This window comes from Thermobia domestica, chromosome 12 (genome assembly GCF_964235325.1).
Source record: "Thermobia domestica chromosome 12, izTheDome1.hap1.1, whole genome shotgun sequence".
NCBI classification, from domain to species: domain Eukaryota; kingdom Metazoa; phylum Arthropoda; class Insecta; order Zygentoma; family Lepismatidae; genus Thermobia; species Thermobia domestica.
In genome coordinates this window covers 31,780,547-31,800,700 of record NC_137465.1, presented here as the reverse complement: position 1 = coordinate 31,800,700, position 20,154 = coordinate 31,780,547, and the positions used below count along the sequence as shown (strand labels likewise).

Genomic DNA, 20,154 nt, shown 5'->3' with positions numbered 1-20,154 from the left:
CTAGCGTACAAAGTAAAGGTCATGCAAAGGTTACATCCTGCGGATTACGCACGACAATACTATTGCGAATGGTTACTTAGACACATATTGCTGATGGTTATCTGGATCCAAATCTTTACTTTGACAGACGAAGCATGGTTTCACCTTAGCGGGTACCTAAACTGTCAAAACACACGTTATTGGTCAACAGACCATCTCATGAAACACTTTGAGGTGCCTCTGCATGATTTGAAAATAGGCGTTTGGTGAGCAGTTTCAGGCCAACAGATTGTAGGTCCCATTTTCTTTAATAACAGCGTGGACTCTCAGTTGTACGTAACGGAATTGTTGCAACCATTCATAGCACAGCAAACGTTGGAAGAACGAGAGTATGCGTTTTTTCAGCAAGATGACGCTACGGCGCATACTTCACGTTTTTCAATGTCATACGTCCATGAAGCTTTCAAAGAAAAACGTATAGTTTCGACAGGTTTATGGCCTCCCAGATCACCGATCTGTATACTCGATATTTATTTGTGGGGTAATTTAAAGGGTAAAGTCTGCAGTAACAACCCGCGTATAATTGAAGAGTTGAAAACAAACATTCGCAATGCGATTGCGGAAATTACACTAAATGAATTGGCAAAAGTTTCAAGAGACATGTTGAAACGTGCTGAGTTGTGTATCGAAGTTCATGGTGAACATTTTCAGCTTCTACTTTGAACTCTTGACCCATTGGAAGTTCAGTACGTTGTTCTTGATGATAATACCTTGCTTCATAATAATTATTTACTATTCTGTAATTTATATTTACAGTAAACGAGTTATACGACATGGGGCCTCTTTTATCTTAGCCGCCCTGTATAAAGAGTAGCGTTGCGTCGTAATCATTAAACTATGACTTCAATTTTCTGTCCTTCGTTCTTTTTTTATTTAGATGGTGGAAGAAAAGGTTGTCTAATCTGTTGATGCTTTAAAGTATGCCGTTTGTGTATTTAGTTGCAATAGTTCAGTTTCATGTCAGTTTCTTTTCTGTTTTTCTTGCTTTTCTATGAAATGTTATCGCCTAACGCGGGCCTGTGTGGCTTGTCAAAATGGCATTTCTCTTCCAGCAGATGTTATTGATGTGTGTTTTTCTGTCATTCTTGTTTTATTTCTCGTAGTATGGTTTTAGACGATAAATTGATATATCTTAAATCTTCTTAAAACAATCAGGAAGACACACTATATAAATTCGGGTTAAATTTCTTCATGACAGTCAGCGGTACCTCGTATCGGCCCGTTCATGATTCAGCTTGATTTTTTTTTTTTTTTTTTTCAGATTGAATAAAATATTAAGATTTTGTTACCTGGAACATATTCGATTTTCTCATGTTTTCTGTCGTAATATTTCTTTTGGCGTTCGTCCGCTATTAAAAGATTTTCTTTCACTGTTTCATGTATCTTATTTAAAGGTTCTCTTTTCACTTGAAGATGTAATGTTATTTTTAGTTTACATCTGGCCATAGTGCAGTGTTCAAATCCATACAGAAAAAACTGGAATGCTTGTTTCCTGTTTGAATAGTGCAGTATATTCCAAAAGTTATGTGCAGTACAAAATTTGGCAATATTGATTGGGTTGTTTGAACGAAAAATTTAAGTGAATTCTGTATAGTTAAAAAAAAAAAAAAAAAAAAAAAAAAAAATCGACAATCTCAATGTCACTATAATTATAAGCTGGACAAATCTTAAAGTTTTGTCAAATTTTGGAGCCTCTTCGTATTATGGATTACATGTCTATTGAAGTGTAAATAAGAATATCCTGAAGCGTGGTATATCTTCGACAAAAAATTTCTCAATGGTTTCTGCGGTGATGTTACGAGCAACCCTGATGCCACAGAACCTGATGAGCGTATCAACCGCAACAAAGATGTTTTTTCTTGCCATCGTCTGCAGGAAAAGGTCCTAAGGTATTTAATTGCCAGCTCTGTGCAATATTTTGAATTGGGTGATATGGTTGTTCGCCCTCCGGCTTCTTGGATAATTTCTTAATTTGTTGACACTGAATACAAGTCTTCATTTTGTGAGCCAAATATGTTTTTATATTTTGAAAATAGTATTTTTAGAGCTGATTGATACGTTTTTGTAAATCCAAAATGCGGATCTGTAGAATATGTATAGATTCGAACCATTGACTCGCCAAGGACATCGGACTGGAAAGGAGGTAAACATACTTCTCCGAGCGTATGGATGTCATAAGTTCTTTGCCTTCCAGCACGGAAATAGTGGAGGAAAAGTATTCGTCTTTTCTTTACTCTTGCGCCAGTTTGTGTAGTGGTGTTAGTGTTCTTGGAGGATGGTATCATCTAAGGCGTTGAAGTGAAATAATTTTGAGACTTTTGTCATGAAAATTACCAATTTCCTGATTTTCTTGCTGTCACATCTTCTTTTGTGTTCAGGACGACTGAAAATGCCTGCTGCATGATTTTGACTTTTTATATAGCAAATATCGAAATAATAATTGGCCAGAAATACATTTTGTAACGTGTAAATTTACCTGCCCTGTCGGGTTGAGTAGGTAAAGATGTAAGGTATTTTGCGTCCATAAAGAACTTAAATTGTCTGTTTAGTAAAGAACAACGAAATTTTCTTAGCACATAAGTGAGTACATAAAGTTCACGTTGCCAAGTTGAAGCTTTTCTTTGTTTTAGTTAGTCTACATGGCTACAATAGGAAACTGTCTTTTCTTTAGTTGACGGTTACAACAAGTGAAAATTACCCCTATTTGTATACTTGACGTATGCTATACACACGAATTTGTGGTCTGTCAAAGTGATGTAACGATGGAGCATTGATTACCTCCGGTTTTAGTTTTTCGGAAAGTTCATTATGCATTGAAGATCATTTAAATTTAGTTCAAGAAGTTGTTGAAATAGTTCAACTTTTTCTCAAAAGATTTGACTGGCCGCGGAAATATGAGCATAGACCCAGAAAGCTTTTTTAAAGTATGCACTGTAGTTGGTTTCTTGAAATGTTTAGTTTTGCTAGGTTTATTTGCTAAAAATTTTGATATATTTTTCAGATACTCCAAATCCAAGCACATCCCATTCGTTGTATAATAGATGCGTTTTCCTAGGGCTTGCGCGAAAATCGTATTTTCTTAGTTTTTAAAAGAGGTGTTCTAAATCTGAAAGCTGTTCCTTCCAGTTTCTAGGCCCTATGACCAACACATGGAGTTACACGTGCTAGTAACCTTCTAGAAACATAAGGGTCGCAATAGAAAGAGCATGCGCTGACGTATTGTGCCCCATAGCACAGGTACAAATTAATACGATCTTGAGTGTTTTACTTCAAAGGTAATATATTTGTAGCTTTTAGAATGAAGCAATATCTAAAAGTACGGTTGTTGATATCGATATAGGAAATAAGATTTCCTTTTAATACGTCTAGTATATTCTCAGTGGATTGAGACAGAATGCTAAGGTACATTGTAAATGAATTGCGTGTCTGCAGATTTAAGACCAAACGAAATTCAAGGTGTTTGACTTTTTAACTACGAGAGAAGAAGAAAACTCACTGAATGATATTTGCATCTAATAATTGTCTAATATATTTATCTATTTGTAACCGGACAGCGAGTAGTATAGGCGGTTACCTTTGGTAGAAATTGGCCGCCTTGTCAATGCTTATTTTATGAATGTAGCCTCTAAAATATCAAATATCCTCAAGGGAACAAGAGAATGCGTCTCTGTTTATGCAACAGGTTATACACAGCAGTTTTTGGGCTCTGGTAAGTCCTGGTGAATATCAAAAAGTATCATATCGAATGCTGTAGTTGTCTCCTTTAATCTATCCTGAATTTCCTGATCTGTCCAAAATGGTGTTTAGTGTATGTCATTACTGTCATCTGTTCCTCCTTAGGTTGGAGATGAACTTCTTGTATGTTCTACATAAGTTGTCGATGTATATTTCACTAAGATTATAGGGCACGATGACTGATTTGAAACTAATAGTGAAGCTATTTTTTATAATTTTGACAGTCATCGTTTCTAATCCATACAAATTTCCGATATATGGATAATGTTACTTTAAGTCAATTTTGGCCTGAAGGCGCTTAAGCAAGTCTTCTCCGAATAACAACTGGAAGTCACCATGTTCCTAGATTCTGAAATAATGAGAAAAGGTAGTATTTCCAATCTTAAATTTAATTAAGAATATATACGTGAGCTTAACAATTGTATTAGCAATGCCTGTAATATTAGTGGAGAATGGTATCCATTTGGTATTTATGGTTGGCCACAAAGACAATGAAGAGCCCGAATCTATTATTGCTTGTAAAATATGTGTCCACCCGGACATTAATAAGTAATATACTTTCTTATGTATTTAAATTTATGCATTTCAGTTGGTTATTTAATGTGATGCCACTGAGGAGTGAATTATGAATTTCGATTGTATTTCTTTCATAATTTAATGATGTATGAATGGATTGGCATTCCATGTTTCGTTTGTTAGATGGTTGATCCATTTTCTGTGTAGTGGCCTGCAGAATGGTTGGTTTGTTCTCGAGTCTGGTTATACTAGTTCCCTGTTTATTATTTTGAAAACAGCGACTAGCTCCATGCTCTTTCATAAAACATGTGGCACACATTGACACCCTTTCGTGTTTAAAGTTTTTATTAAGCGGTCTCCAATGAGTGAAGATCACTATAGAGATTGCACGGTTTGGAAAGGTCTCTTATGTAAGTTTCTGCATAAAATTCTTTAATTCAAAAAATACATGAGTTTTCTGTTCCTCGATAGCTTGCGGCATTACCTTCTTAATTTTCGTAAGAAATAAGCATGTTCATTCTCGCCTTGTTGTATTCGATAATTTTGAATTGTGCCCTATAAGTGGGTAACTTATTACAACGACTAAGATTTATCAATTTGCTTTTTAATTCTTCTTATGTCAGATAATCAAATTCATTTTGAGTTTTTAATTGGAGAACTAAATCTAAAGCAACGTCCTGTAAATGCATAAGTAATTCTTTTTTTTTTTTTTTTTCTGCTGTCCACGACTGAAGTAATGCCAAGTCATCAAACAACTTAAAGAAACGTTCATGATCTTTGGTAATGTCTGGAATATTTAGTGAAATATGGTATGTTGAATGAGTCTAAAACCTTGTTCAGCCATATTTATTGTATTGTCTACATAAGTGCTTTTGTCTGATCTAGTCTGTAGCAGAGAGTTTTGACAGTAAATTATTTAAGAGAAAGTACATTCTATTACATGTACCTGGTATTTCTAAGTCCACTTTCCAGTTAATAAAAAATGTTTAGTAGGGGATTGTCCAGGTCAATCAGTCCAAATTGGGTCTGACGCTTCTACCATGCAAAATTATCTTGTTTAGGTAGAAGACAGAGCAAATAACATGGGATTCGGCTTTCTTCCACAACCTTTTTAAATAAAAAAAAAAATTGTTATAAAACAGTATAACAGAATCACTAAGTGTGGTCCTAAGATCAATAATGGTGGACTGGATTTTTCTTCAGATCCAAGTAAGGCATGTCTACGCAATAGAAAAAAATGAAGTCACCCAGCAAACTGGACATGAAATAATAATTTTAAATTCAAAATGGCGTCCACGCGTAAATGCCATGTTTTTCTGAAACTAGAATATCTCGTCACATAATGGAACTAGAAACTCTGTTCTTGTGTCAAGTTAAAAATAATGGATACTATAAGAAATGTTGGTAAGGTTCTTACTTCGTGCTGCCATTTTTAAATACGGGGCCTATTTCTGACATTACAGGTTTCTTCGTATATTACTATCATTTCATAGAAAGTTACTATGAACTAGACCAAAATCAGACACGAAGTAAAAGTGATTGATCACAGCCTTTCAACTGTACCACTATCTTTTCTCTGCCTTAAAGTTTGGCGCAGATAGTGAAGTTTCAGTAGCTCAGAGTGTTATTTTTGAGATCAAATTAAGAAATGAAAATGAACTCCCTCATGGCTAAGTGGTTAACGTATGGGCCTTCTTTGTAGGACGCTCGGTCGGATCCCACATTAACCAGTAGATCTAAATCTCATATAGCTTGCCGCTGAAAGGAACGCAAAATCTAATAAAATTAAATCAAGAAATGAAATCTTTCAATTTAGCGTCAAGATTACATTTTGGAACGTGAAGCCAACCTGCATATGATTTTCAGCAAATACTTTAGTGATAACTATATTTTGCTCTACAATTTTAATGTGATATCTAGATGTCAAAGTGATAAACAATCTTATAGATAAATCATTAATATTAATATATGCAAAAATAACAAAAATTAATAAAATGTCCCGTTTTTAATACGAGAGATATTCAAATTATAACTTTTTCTGTTACATAGAGAAGACAACATCCGAATCAATTACTTCCCATGTACATTCACACACTTGTCCCATCAGTGTAGAAGTGCCCGTATTACTGCGGCATAGAATTCTTTGAGACGATCTTTCAGCCACTTTAGCACACACACGTTTTGACTTTGTTTTCGGTGTGGAATTTTTGTCCTCGCAAGTGCTCCGTGAGTGGACCAAAATAATGGAAGTCGCAGGGTGACATATCGGGGTTATACGGGGATGGTCTAGGATCTCTTAACTAAGTTCGGTGATAGTTGTGACGTTGTCGTGGCCGTATGAAGACGCACGTTGTCATGAAGAATGACGACTCCATCTTTCATTCTCCGTATACGTTCTCTTGTCAAAGCCTCTTTGCTTTGGTCGGATGAGGTTGCTGCAGTACGCTGCATTGATTGTGGCCCCGCCTGCTAGGAAATCAGTGCATATCACTCCATCTTTGTTCCAGAATACCGTTAGCATCACATTACCACGGACGCTTGTGCGTTGATTTTTTTTTTTCGGCGGCGCCGAGTCTGGATGCCTTCATTCCATGCTGGAGCACTTTGACTGCGAAGTGTAATGATATAGTCAGCTCTCATTGCAGGTGATTATCTTTACAAGTAAACTCTCATTTTCTCTCTGAAATCGCTGCAGATGCTGAGACATCTTCCCTACACTGCTTCTAGTCTAACATTAACATTTTGGGGACCCATCTGGCTGTGATTTTCCAATATAGCAGGTGTTCGTGGATGATCATTTCCACACTTCCCATGCTGATGTTTATTTTCGCACTGAAATCTCTCACAATGATGCGTCGATTACTCAGAATGAGCTGCTCCACCTGACAAATATTAGTTTCGCTTACTGCGTTAGACCGGCGTGGAGTACGGATTCTCTTCTTGCCTTGAATTTTGAACACTTTTCGTACACCAGCAACTGGAAGTTTCTCCCCCATATTGCGCTCTGAAGATTTCAGCAAGTTTCACACCTTTCTTCAGAAAGAACTTGATGATGCAGTGCTGCCCCTCTGGGACCGGCTCCACACTGCCAGGCTTGTTGCTATTATCCGTCTTCGCTGTCTGAGATATTAACTCCTTAACTGCTTGTTGTCGCAGAAAAGTTTCAGGACTACCCTATCACAGAATGGGACACGGACGCCAAGCTGCGCACAGCGACACCTGGAAAAAATAATTTCCGGTTATAAATTGAACGTCCATTGTAGTAAAAATACATATAAATTGATGCTAAAAGGAGCAAACTAGTAAAAATGACAATAGCAATATGTTGATAATGTGATAAATTCTTCTGTAGCGTATACATGACGCAACACACAGACCTGTTGTAAAGTATCTTCCCGGCTTCAAAGTTTAGTAACTTATTTATTCACAATAACGTGCAACGCACGTTAAATGAAAGAAAGTTTATATATATATATATATATATATATATATATATATATATATATATATATATATATATATATATATAATAATATAATCGTGTTATGTTCAACGTCAAAGATTTTGCAACGTGTAAGTCATTTTGCAATTTGTCACACATCAATCCGATAGTCTAATTGTTAGCACACCTTTTCCAACATCTGAAGTGTATAGATATAAGTGCTTGAATGCGTACTCGAAATTCAGGTAAATTGTTAGGTAGAGGTGGCTCATACACATAGTTTTAAAGACTCCCCCACAAAAGAAATCGCACGGGGTTATATCTGACGACCGAAGGAGGAGGGGTGGGGGGCAAGAAGCAGAACCTGATCCTCACGGCAAGCTCGTACTATCAGTGATTTGATAACTTTCTGTTGACTTCCTGACACCCCGGTGCTAATGTGGGAGTACGACGTCCTGCTGAAAAATTTTCCGGGTCGTCTTCCAGCTGCGTTTCTGATGTATAATGTATAGAAATAATCCTCTGTAGTCAGTCTGTTAGACTGAAGTGGCTTTTGTCACAGTTATGGCATGGTGATTGCACAGTCGGCGACAAAAGTTCTTTCCTTTTGATGAAATTAGTTTCGTAAGCACCTTCAGAATGGAAGGACACTTTGAGTACAGTTTGCAGTAAATTAAAAAGACTAATTTTCTGTACGTTCCAGCCATACCACAGTTATTCCCAAAATAAATTTTACCAAACGGAAAGAACTTTCGTCGCTGATTGTACAAGGTTGCATGTGAATTCATCGACAACGTAACTTCAAATACTAAACATCAACAGGACATATCAGCGACGATTCATAACATTGACAGCCAAGCAATCGACAACCAAATCATCGACACTCAAAACTTCATTGAAAACAGCGGATATGATATGAATGTGGATACGATATTTTATATCCACGCAGACTTCGAATGTATCATCATATCTGTCCGCAGCGGGGCGCAAGTCTCCCCTTTGGAATTTCGAGGAGTGTTCAGTTTGTAGATATACGTCGAAACACTAATTTGTTTTCGCATACTGTAGTCTAGAAAATGTGGAATATGTGTTGTAGAATATGTGCGAACATAATTATTGATTTACAAGCATATGATGTATTGTGCATCACTGCATGTGTATTCGCGATTGTGCTTGTGAGTTGGTCTTTTGCCCCCCCCCCCCGTAAAAATTTCTGCGAGCATACCTACGTGTTATATTATCAAGAGTCAATAATTCTAAGCAAATTTTTCGTTTCCGCTGCCAAAAATTTTGTGAAACTGCTTAAGACATCACATATAGGGTTTGCCTGGGAAGTAGTATGACTGACTTTTTTTCCCGCCAAAACGTGGTGAAGAAGGGATCTTACTGCGCTGGTTGAGTAGTTGGGGTCTTAACTATCAGAGCACCAGTCATCTCCAAACCTTCACGGAGTGTAGATCGAGTTTAAGGTGAACCCCCCTTCAAGGTGCCTTGTCATCTGCACAAAGGAGTGGTTCACAGAGAGTTTGTACCGCCCGCTCAGTCTGTGAATGCTGCATTCTACTTGAAAGACTCAGAAAACGAATCTCTAGCGTCCATCCAGCAATCGCTGGATCGTGGAAGCTTCATCACGACAATGCGCCGCCTTTGCTGTCATGGACTTTCTGACCAAATATGGGATCACATAGCTTACCAGCCACCCTACAGCCCAGATGTCGCTCCAGCAGACTTTTTCCTCTTCCCTCGATTGAAAAGTGTCATGAAAGGACGATACCACGGCTTGGTCCAGGCCATTCAAGAGGCCGTAACGAGGTAGCTGAAGAGCATTCCAGTTTCTGCATTCCAGGGAGCCTTCAGTGATTGGCAGAATCGCTGGGAACACTGTGTTGATGCAGAAGTTTGATATTTTGAGAACTATTAAGTCGATGTGTCAAAATTGTGATTAAAAAAAATAATAAATAAAAATCAATGCTACTATTTTCTGGACAAACTCTGTACATAATAAAATCAAATTCCATAAAAAGGAACGCAGGTTACCTTCATTATCCCTCACCCGATTTAAAACAAAATATACCTAAAATAGATTATAACCAAATTTTATGATTATTTTTAGTTGTCGCGGTCCGATTTTTTGCGGAAACACACAGACTTCAACAACACACTGTGATCAAATTATAATCGAATGACCTATCCCAACCATAGACGATAAATTCCGTAGTATTTTGGGGCAAACTTCGAGTTTTCAGCGGTCTGAAATTTCCTGAAAGCAATACTTGGAACCTCAGGAAAACAGTGATCAAATTTCAAGCGACAAATCGTGGGCCTTTGTATCTACCGCGACGGCAAATTTCATCGTAGTTATGGACAACTTTTTTTTTTAGACTTTCTGGCCTCTTTTCTGAAAATAATATTTGGGACCTCAGGAATATATTATGGTCAAATTTAAACCGAAAAACCGCGGGTCTTTTATCTACCTCGCCTTTAGACGGTAAATTCCATCGTAATTATGGGCATTTTTTAAAATTTTATTTATTTTTAAGGTTTCCACAGTTTTAAATTTCCTGGAAACACTATTTGGAACCTTAGAAACACATTGTAATCAAATTTATGCTGAGAAATTGCGGTTACTTTTGGACAAGAGCAGACCTCATATTTAGGCGCAGGCATCTCGTATGGATAGCTCGACGTTTCTGATTGTCTTGTTGCATTGGAAAGAACAGACTGTGTAGGGGTATAGACTATTGCTTCTCAGAACCACTTGGGATCCTGAAGGACCACTGTAAATTTTACATCAAAACAATAAAGTGTATGTACTAAATAGATATATAAAATGAAACGACCATTGTCAATCAATTTCTGATGTAGATCTCTCCAACTTTTTCACACCTTCTGATCTTGGTCAGTTCATTTCCAGATTACTTTGCAGTGCTTCGTGATATCGTTACATCACTTTGTGCAGAGATTTTCAATTTTTTTTTTTTCTTGTCTCGTGATATGTAGTCGAGTTACTTTAACTTTGATAATCTCTTCTTGTGGTCTATCCTGTCCGCTGCACACTTCTACTTTGATATTGTCCATGAATATCTTCTGCCTCAGATACACTTAAGTATTTACTTGTGTTAATTCCAGTATCTTCAGTCCTTGACTTGCTTGCGAAGTTGTTCTGTTGAACATCACTTATTAACTTTTAACCAGACTACCTTGATCTTAAATTATTTCTCTATCACATCTAGTGGTCTCGCGTAGCATAGTCACTAACGCTCTCGCCTTTGGTGCGAGCGGTCCTGAGTTTGATTCCCAATGGAAACACTCGGACGGAAAGATGTAACAGCTTTTTCACGTCGACTATCTTGAGTAAGGTTTTTCCTGGGTTTTCTACATTTACACCAGGCAAATGATACCCGGCTTCATGGTTTCAGGTCGCTTCTTTCTTTCCTCATTCCTTTCTTCCTCCCGAATTTCCCGGGCAGTGTGATCAGCGAGGGACATCATCTCTCATATGTGATGGGCTAACACGGCCATAGATACCAAAAGCCCAGAAATCTAATTTATAATTCTATCACATGTAGCAAATCAGTCGTGATTGCGAAAAAAATAATGCTATGAGCGAAATGGAGGTAATGCTATGAGCGAAATGGAGGTAGATCAGAGGTCTCGTGTATATTGGTCTCCTTATTCTTCGTGTTTATCAAACCAAGTTTTACAGTGAAGTTCATTTCTTCAGTGAAAATAAAAAAAAAAAAAATAATAAAAAAAAAACCTGAAAGACATAGTTAATCTTAACATGTTATTCTTTGTATAGCTAAAACAGTTGGATATGTGGCCTAGCTTGTTTCTAGGTATTATTTATAACTTTTAGGTAAGCTGCTTCGACAAAACTTGATTTAAGAGTGGTCCCGAGTTCGATTCGCGGTGGGAGAACACAGCAAGCTAATTTCACAACCATTCCCTTACATTAATCAGTCTTCGCTTTACCCTAAAGGGCATTAGCATGGGACGTTATTTGTTTAATCATTTTATTTTTATTTAAAAATGTGAATATCGGCAGAGTAAACTCGAAAAACTTTTCAGTGAATGATCACAGCACATACAGATCATTCATATTCATTTGACCTTTCTATCATTCCCTCACCATTTCAATATGATCTACTGTGTTGAAGTTGCCTCTGAATGTAGTCCATTCTCTTGGTTGGATGAAGTTAACGTGACCTAATAGGAGCGTAAATGCTTTTGTAAACACTTTGTAAATATTTCAGCAAGACAATTTATAGACTTAGAAATTCGTAGTTACAATTTGTGTTCTTTATTATGCAGCAATGTGATTATGGCACTGCTTCATTTTATGAGAACTCAGCTACTTTCTACTCGTCTAATGTAACTCCAACTCCTGGTATCTTTCTTGGTTTTGTACTTCTTACAGTGTATGAAACTTGTACTAACAAGCAAACTTTCGGATGTTGCAGAAACTAACTTTATTCTTCATTCATTGTATTCAGCATATCAAAATAAGTGCTCGTGCAATCTTTTACAACTAGAACGCAGTTGGTGTGGCAGAAAAAAAAAAAAAACTTTCGCCCTTCATAAGATTTTCCTCTTCCAAAATCATAGAATTATTAGACGCATAAACCCTCCCCGCTGGTCTACTGGCAAGTGCATGTACCTTTGGCGCTCGTGATCTCTGGTTCGGTTCCCGATGGGAGAGCACTTCTTTTTTCTTTTACATTCATTTACAGATTAAACAAAATTGGCGACAATAAAATTCTTGTCATACTCATTTTTGAATCGCTGCTAATCTTCTCTTCTACCTCATTGTTGCTTTCTGCTCTTTGTATAGGCTATGTATTATTCTTCGCTACTAACAAACGCTTTTCTCAAGTGCGTAAATGCTACGTAAGTTACTATTTCCACTAGAATTCGTTCTTCTAGCAATCCTCTTAATGTAAATATTGCTTTCCCACGTTAATGTAAATATTGTTTTCTTTACAGAATCAGACTGGTCCTCTTGATATTACTGCTTCCATCCTCAAATCCAATCTTTTTATAGATTACTTTCGTCAAGATTTTTGAAGCTTGCGTAAGAAAGCTTATCGTTTTGTAATTCTTGAATTTCTCATCACCTACTGTTTTTGGTATTGCCACTATCTTACTCTTCTGGAAGTCTGGAGGAACCTGCCCTTCTTTATAAATGTTAATTAATGTGTGCAATTTACCCTGAACTTTCTGTCGCGCATTTTGTATGATTTATGCTGATATCTCATTTACGTCTGGAGCTTGTCCGTGTTTTAGATCTTGGAATGCTTTTTCATACTCGGATCTAAGTATCGCATCTCATCTCACCGTTTCCATTCCTTCGCCACCCTCCTATGGAAATAATAATAATAATAATAATAATAAACAATATAAACTCAAACCTTTGTCTTTCCCGTGTAAAGTAATTTATGAACTTCGTTTCACCTCTAGTAATTAATGATTAGAAACAGTTCCTAAATGAGAGTCATTTGTCAAATAGAATAACGTTTAATGTGAATGTAGCAATCTTAGTGTGTCTTGACATACGGTAATCTAAAGACGTTGAAGATCCTAATACTTAGGTTGGTCGGATGTTTTAGAAAACTCATACAGATCCCTCACCGCCCCCCCCCCAGTCCAATTACTGGGCTGCTGGAATGAAATTGTCTGTCATAAGAGTTGTTGCTCTTAAACTAAATGCGAAAGTTATTTCATATTTCATACTAGTGAAGGGTTCTTATTCGTGTTTCTGGTTTGAAATTTTGTTAGTATTACCGATTACACAGTCTTGTTAAGGTTTACTCTTCATCTCTTATCATACACGTATTATTTTCGTTTATTTAGGTAGCTAATACGTGATGACCCTGTTTGAAACGGAATCAGCAGTGTTCGCGACGTTTACCAGATTGTCATACATCATTGCTTGGAATTATCAGAAATTTCGTGATTTGTCTTTCGATGGTATGATGTGCTCGAGTTTTTCTCTTTCTTCACATCTGAAGAATTTAATATTCGTATTCCAAGTTTTTGAATCTGTTGCTTTTTTTTCTTCTTCTTGAATCCCAATCCTGACGGGTTGTACAATTAATGAGTTGTGGTGCATGGCTTGACTGTATATTTTGTCTCCATTGCAATTAATATATTTTGGAAGAATACTACGTACTTTATTAAGTTGATTTTCCAGGTTGCGTACAAAAATTAACAGCATATCCAGAAACTCAAACAAGATGAGTATTCTTTGAGGTCATAAGCTAGTAGTAAATGTACAGCCACGAACATAAATAAGTTGAAAGCTCATTCATGATTAAGTGGTTAGCATACTCACCTTTGACGTGGGAAACCCGGGTTCCATTCCCGGCGGGAGCTCATGTAGTTTGGATTCCACGTTAATCTGTATATCCACGTCTCTTATAGCCTCGCTGCTGAACGGGACGTTACTCACTCAGCTCATAAGTAGAGGTTGGAGCCATAAGAAATAAAGACCTCTACTTATTTATGTCGGTGACTGTACAATGAGTTCACATTAATAACAACAAAATATCAAATTTTAAGTTAAGAGAATTGTTTTTTTGCTATTATTTTTCACTTGCTGTTGCATAAAGTTTTTTCCATGACACTTTATTTACTTATTTCTCTCTCTGATATTTCAGGAATATCATCATCATACACAGCATTTGTGGCTGTAGACAAAGAAACAAACTCTCTGTTAGGGGAGAAATTTGAAATAGAGATTCGAGAAATCCCCAATCAATTAGCATTCGGCTGGGGTGGACATCAATGGAGAGCAATGTCGCTTCACGCAAATAGTTTCCAATACGAATCGTGTTCATTTGGTATGACCTCTAAGATGAAAAAGAAATCTGCTGTTCAATATAGCAGCAATACCTCGTTTGGTTCACGGATGAAATCTTTCTTCGTACCTTCCTCCTTTACCCGCAGGTCAAGAGCCGCTGACGCAAGCATTGTAAGGTGCAGTCTTTCATCCGATTCTGGTGTGACAGACTCTACAGAGGATATGGATTCACTTATTCAAGTTACAGAATTACAGAAGTACAACGGTGCATTTCTTAAAGATAAGGCTCTTTCGCAGCTGCTTCGCTGCTCCGAAGCTGCCCTAACAAAAGGTAAGAAGAAAGTTTATTTTGAAATCCTGCTGAAGGAGCACACACAAAGATTGATATTATTACAAACCAGTGGCGTAGCCAGGGGGTTGACCCGACTAAAGCACTACCTTAGTATAATGATGTCTGATGTATTCTGTTTGCATGCAGTGTGTTCTATTTGAGACACCCAGTGACTATGTATAAGTTTTAAAAGTCTTATAGAACGGCTTTGTCCGTCCGTTGATAGGTATCAGGCAAGAAACAGTGAGAAATATCTAGAAGCGATTTGCTGCAATCGATTCAGTGTCCTAAGAATATATTCCATCTCCTCCATTAACCCTATATTAAAACCGGAAGCGGTAAAAATTAACAGTTTCCGGCTTCAACGTTGATCGCTATAGAACAAAAGTAATAAAGACAAACGATTTTTTTTTTTTTTTTTTTACAATTAATTCAGCGTCTTAAGAGAACACATCATTACCTGCAACACTACGGAAACCAAAAGTGGTTGTGAAATATACTAGTAGCTCCGGTTTCAGCATCTATTTCTGTAGAGCAAATATGTCGAAAAGCGGTTTTTCGACAGAGATTCAATCTCACAAGAATGAGTTTTGTCTCGGATTTTTTATCTATTTGTTCAAACCGGAAGTAGTGAAAAATCTGCTATCGCATAATGGATAAAACGGAAATAGAGATAAGCACTTGTTTATTGATGTGTATTCACTTCCAAAAAGTACGTTTCACCTCTGATTTAATTCCTCTATTGTAACTGGAAGTGATACATTGATTAGCACTAGCTGTTTCAATATTAATATTTCCTGAGAACAAAAACAGTAAAGTATAAAGTGTAATGGCTTTTTGATTTGAATTCAGTGTCCGAGGAACAGGTCTATCTTTGATTTTATTCCTCTATTGCAACCAGTAGTTACAGATGTATTATTTAAAGTGTGAGTACCGGCATTGAATTCCCATACTTTGGAAGTCTACCGTAGTTATACACTGCGAAACGAAACTCATTTGTTTATAAATTATCTCAAAGAAACTAGTATTGTCAGTCATGTTTTTTTTAATAATTTCTCAGCTGCCTTACATAAAATCGAATCAAATTAATTATATACTGTATTCATCTTCTTGAACTCTTTCCCACTACTGGAAAGCTACTTGATCTAAGAGATATCAGACTCAGATCTAGAAAATCAGACATACAAGCGCATCGGAATCAGTGCTTCAATCACACATTACCCAACTGAAAAAACGTTATTTGTCAGGCCATACCCTTGAACTGTAGTGCAATAAGATTTTAGTTTAGAACTTTCTTCTATATGTTAGTTAATTCATCAGTATTTCAACACCATATAGCCACGAAAAACTGAAAAGAGTGTGACTGGGGCCGACCATAAGGCACAGATCTTAGCCAATGGCGCGCGATCAATGCATCGCCTTCCAACGCTGTATTTCTCACCTTCTCAGGCCAGAATATGTAATGCTATGTAATGCCACATAATGCTTAGTGTAATACATAATATGCGTATAATGATTCTTCGACATGAGTTATTAGTCCAGTTCCCTGATGAGTTTCTAGCTACGCCACTGTTACAATCCTATATTTATGTTCCTGTTTTTGAACTTAGCTCACTCAGTCATTTCAACTACCTCCTCTGGAGTTTAAGGTTTAAATGTTACTACTTTATTCTAATTACTTACGATACTAGGATTGTAAAGAATACATTAATTTGTAGACTTAATTCAATAATTTTGATAGTATTGTAGAAATATCTACAAAATAACCTGTGAAATGTTTCATTAATGGTTGCGAACGCAAAGAACTTAATTTTCTTGATTATTTCACCTTATACCTTTAGAAATTATAATAACAAGATAACTGTAGAATTTTTATGTGAGTCATGAATTTTAAAACTGCAAACTTTGAATTTTTATTAATAAACCAGTTTATAACAGGGTCGTTGGCATTTTCCCCAACTTGAAAGTACCCGTTTTTGGTCCTTTTGGTAAAACCCACATAATAAACAATAACCCCCCCGCACAAAAGACATCCGAAAATATACCTCAAAATTTAGATTGAAATTATAATCATAATGTGATTATAATTGCTTTCTTCAATCGTGGTTCTTACTACACGGCTAGTTTCAGATTTTTTTTAAAAAAATGTATATTTACCAAGAGATCATCTCCAAAACTGAATACCATTGAAATTGTATAATAATTAGTAGAGGGGTAAAGATCTATCTGGGACACTTTTTTTATCAAATTTTAGTGATTTTTTGGGAATCACATCTAGTAACTTTCTGTAGTCTTTTATGGCAGCTTTTTTAATGTTAAAAAAGAGTGTGAGGGTGTAATTGTTTTCCTTATGACCTCTTATTTTCAACCTTTATATAACATTGCAGAGCACATAATAACTTTTCGCAACCCCTATATAACATAGCAGAAAGGCTACTAACAATAGAGGTGTATCGTTCGCTTTTATGAGCACATTTTCCAACGCCTATTTTAACGTAGCAGAAATTACATAAGACTACGAACACAAATATGTAACAGTAGAAAGTACATAAGACTACGAGCACGTAACAGAGTTAATAAAAGAGTATGACTGACTTATTTTTCAACCCCTATATGTCATAGCACATATTACATAAGACTATGAGCAAATTTTCCAATCCTGTTTAACATAGCAAGTGTTACATAAGACTATGAGTACATTCTTCAACCCCTATGTAACATAGAACTAATAAAAGATAGAAACACATTTTCCAACCCCTGTAACATAGCAGAAATTACATAAGACTACAAACATGTAGCAGAGCTAATAAGAGTGCCTTATTTTTCCACCCCTAGTTTGACAGCAAAATTACGTAAGACAATGAACACAGACTATGATCGCATATTTTAACAGCACTCCTACGTAATATAGCAAAAAGACTACTAACATAACGGAGAATAATGGGGGTGTACTCTTTCCCTTGTATGAGCACTTTTTCAACCCCTATTTTAACATAGCAGAAATTACTTAAGACAATGAACATGTTTTCCAACCCCTATGTAACACAGCAGAGATTACACAAGAAAGGCTACAAGCATTTTTGACATATCAGCTGATAAGAGTATGGCCTATTTTTAACCACTATTTAACATAGCACAGATAGCATAAGATTATGAATATATATTACACACCCCTATTTAATACAGCAGAGAATATGAACCAATATCAAAAGTGTATTAGTTTCCTTTTATCAACCCCTAAGTAACATAGCAGAAATTACACAAGCATTCATCAACTACTACACGTTCCAAAAGTACTTACCATCGAAGTCAAAGGTCAAATATTTAAACCTGAATAACTCGCAAACGAAACAACGGATAAATTTGTGTAACCTATTCAGTTTTGTACCAAGCAAAAAAAGTGCAGAAGGAATAAATTTGAGTGGCTTATTTACTTTTGTAGTAACGAGAAAAAAATCAAAGAAATGCCATTTTCACTAGCTCACAATTTCTGTACCTTTTTGAACTATTCAAATAAACGAAAAAAAATTTGAATTGAGTATTTAGTTTTTGTACTAACGAGAAAGAAAGCAGATATGTCATTTTAACTAGCTCAGAATTTATGTACCTTTTTGTCTAATCTAAAAAGGCGGGGAAGGCCCATTTTACCTAGCTAAGAATTTTATATCTTCTTGTACTATTTAAATAAACGAAGGAATATATTTAAGTGGTCTATTCAATTTTGTACGAAGAAGAAATGCCATTTTTAACTAGCTCAGAATTTCTAGACCGTGTACTATTTAAACAAACAAAGGGATAAATTTGAGTGACCTATTCAATTTTGTACCAACGAGAAATGCCATTTTAACTAGCTGAGTATTTTAAACCATTTTGTACTATTTAAATAAACAAACGGATAAATTTGTACTAACCAGAAAAAGCGAAAAAGGACTCAAAATTTACGTACCTTTTGTACAGTCTGTAGCAAAAAACCTGCAACATGAGCATGTAAGTTTATTATGAAACTACGCCTAACAGCGCAGGGAATCAACATAATGTCTAAGTGGCACGAATCACGCCAGGAGAAACCTCGGCATACACACTTATTTTGGAGCAAAAGACCATTTCACAATAAACTTACATGCTCGTGTTGCAGGTTTTTTGCTGCGGACTGTACCACTTCAATAAACGAAAAAACAAATTTAGTTCTACGTTTTATATACATGAGAAAAAATGAACGTCCATTTTAACTAGCTGATTATTTTATACCATTTTGTACTATTCAAATAAACAAAGGAATATATTTGTACTAACTAGAAAGAGCGAAAAAGAACCATTTTAACTAACTCAGCATTTTATTCGTTTTTGTGCTATTCAAATAATCGAAGGAATAAATTTGAGTGGTCTATTTTATTTTCGTACCAATCAAGAAAAATAAGGCCCATTTCAACAACCTCAGCATTTTATACCTTTTGTACCAACGAGAAAAAGAACCGTTTTTAACGCGTAGAATTTTATACCTTTTGTAATATTTAAACAAACAAAGGGATAAATTTGTACCAAACAGAAAAAGCAAAGAAATACCATTTAACTAACAATTTTTGTGCTATACAAATAGACAAAGGAATAAATTTGTACCAACCAGAAAAATCGAAGAAAGACCATTTTAAATAGCTTAGCATGTTATACCTTTTTGTCCTACTCTAACGAAATTGGGGCCGCAGTGGCTCAGTGGTAGAGCGTTCACCTCTGGTGCTTGGGGTCCCGGGTTCGATCCCAGCCCCCGCCAACTGAACTTTGTGGTGGACAAACACCGTGAGCGTGGGTTTCCTCGGGGTTCTACCGTTTCCTCCCACTTTCTTCATTCCACCATTTCATTCATTACTCATCATCACCGTCTCCTTTAGCCTAACCGGCATAACCGTGGGACGTAAAACTCAAAGATTTCATTTCATTTTTTTTCAAACGAAACAAAAATTTGAGACCAACGAGAAATGCCATTTTAACTGAGAATTTTATAACATTTGTACTACGCAAATAAAGGAAGGAATAAATTTGTACCAACCAGAAAAATTGAAGGACTATTTTATATTATTAAAATAAACTATGGATTAAATTTGAGTGACCTATTCAATATTGTACCAATCAGAAGAAAAGCAAAGAAGGGCCATTTTAACTAGCTGAGTATTTTATACCATTTTGTAATATTTAAACAAAGGAATAAATTAGTACTAACCAGAAAAAGCGGAAAAGGACTCAGAATTTATGTATAACTTGTACTGCTCAAATAAACGGAATAATAAATTTTGG

The 20,154-nt window shown here is 36.1% G+C and overlaps 1 protein-coding gene across 2 annotated transcripts in view; it reads left to right on the top strand.

The window, feature by feature from the left end:
- LOC145666399 (von Willebrand factor A domain-containing protein 5A-like) overlaps nt 1-20,154 on the top strand; it is a 186,453-nt gene that overhangs the window by 114,646 nt on the left and 51,653 nt on the right. The window contains exon 13 of one of the 2 annotated variants that reach the window (XM_081733604.1): nt 14,392-14,865. The exons of the other annotated variant lie outside the window; for it this stretch is intronic. Coding sequence (XP_081589730.1) covers nt 14,392-14,865 — 474 coding nt within the window. The remainder of the gene's footprint in view (nt 1-14,391; nt 14,866-20,154) is intronic. 2 annotated transcript variants of the gene reach the window in all.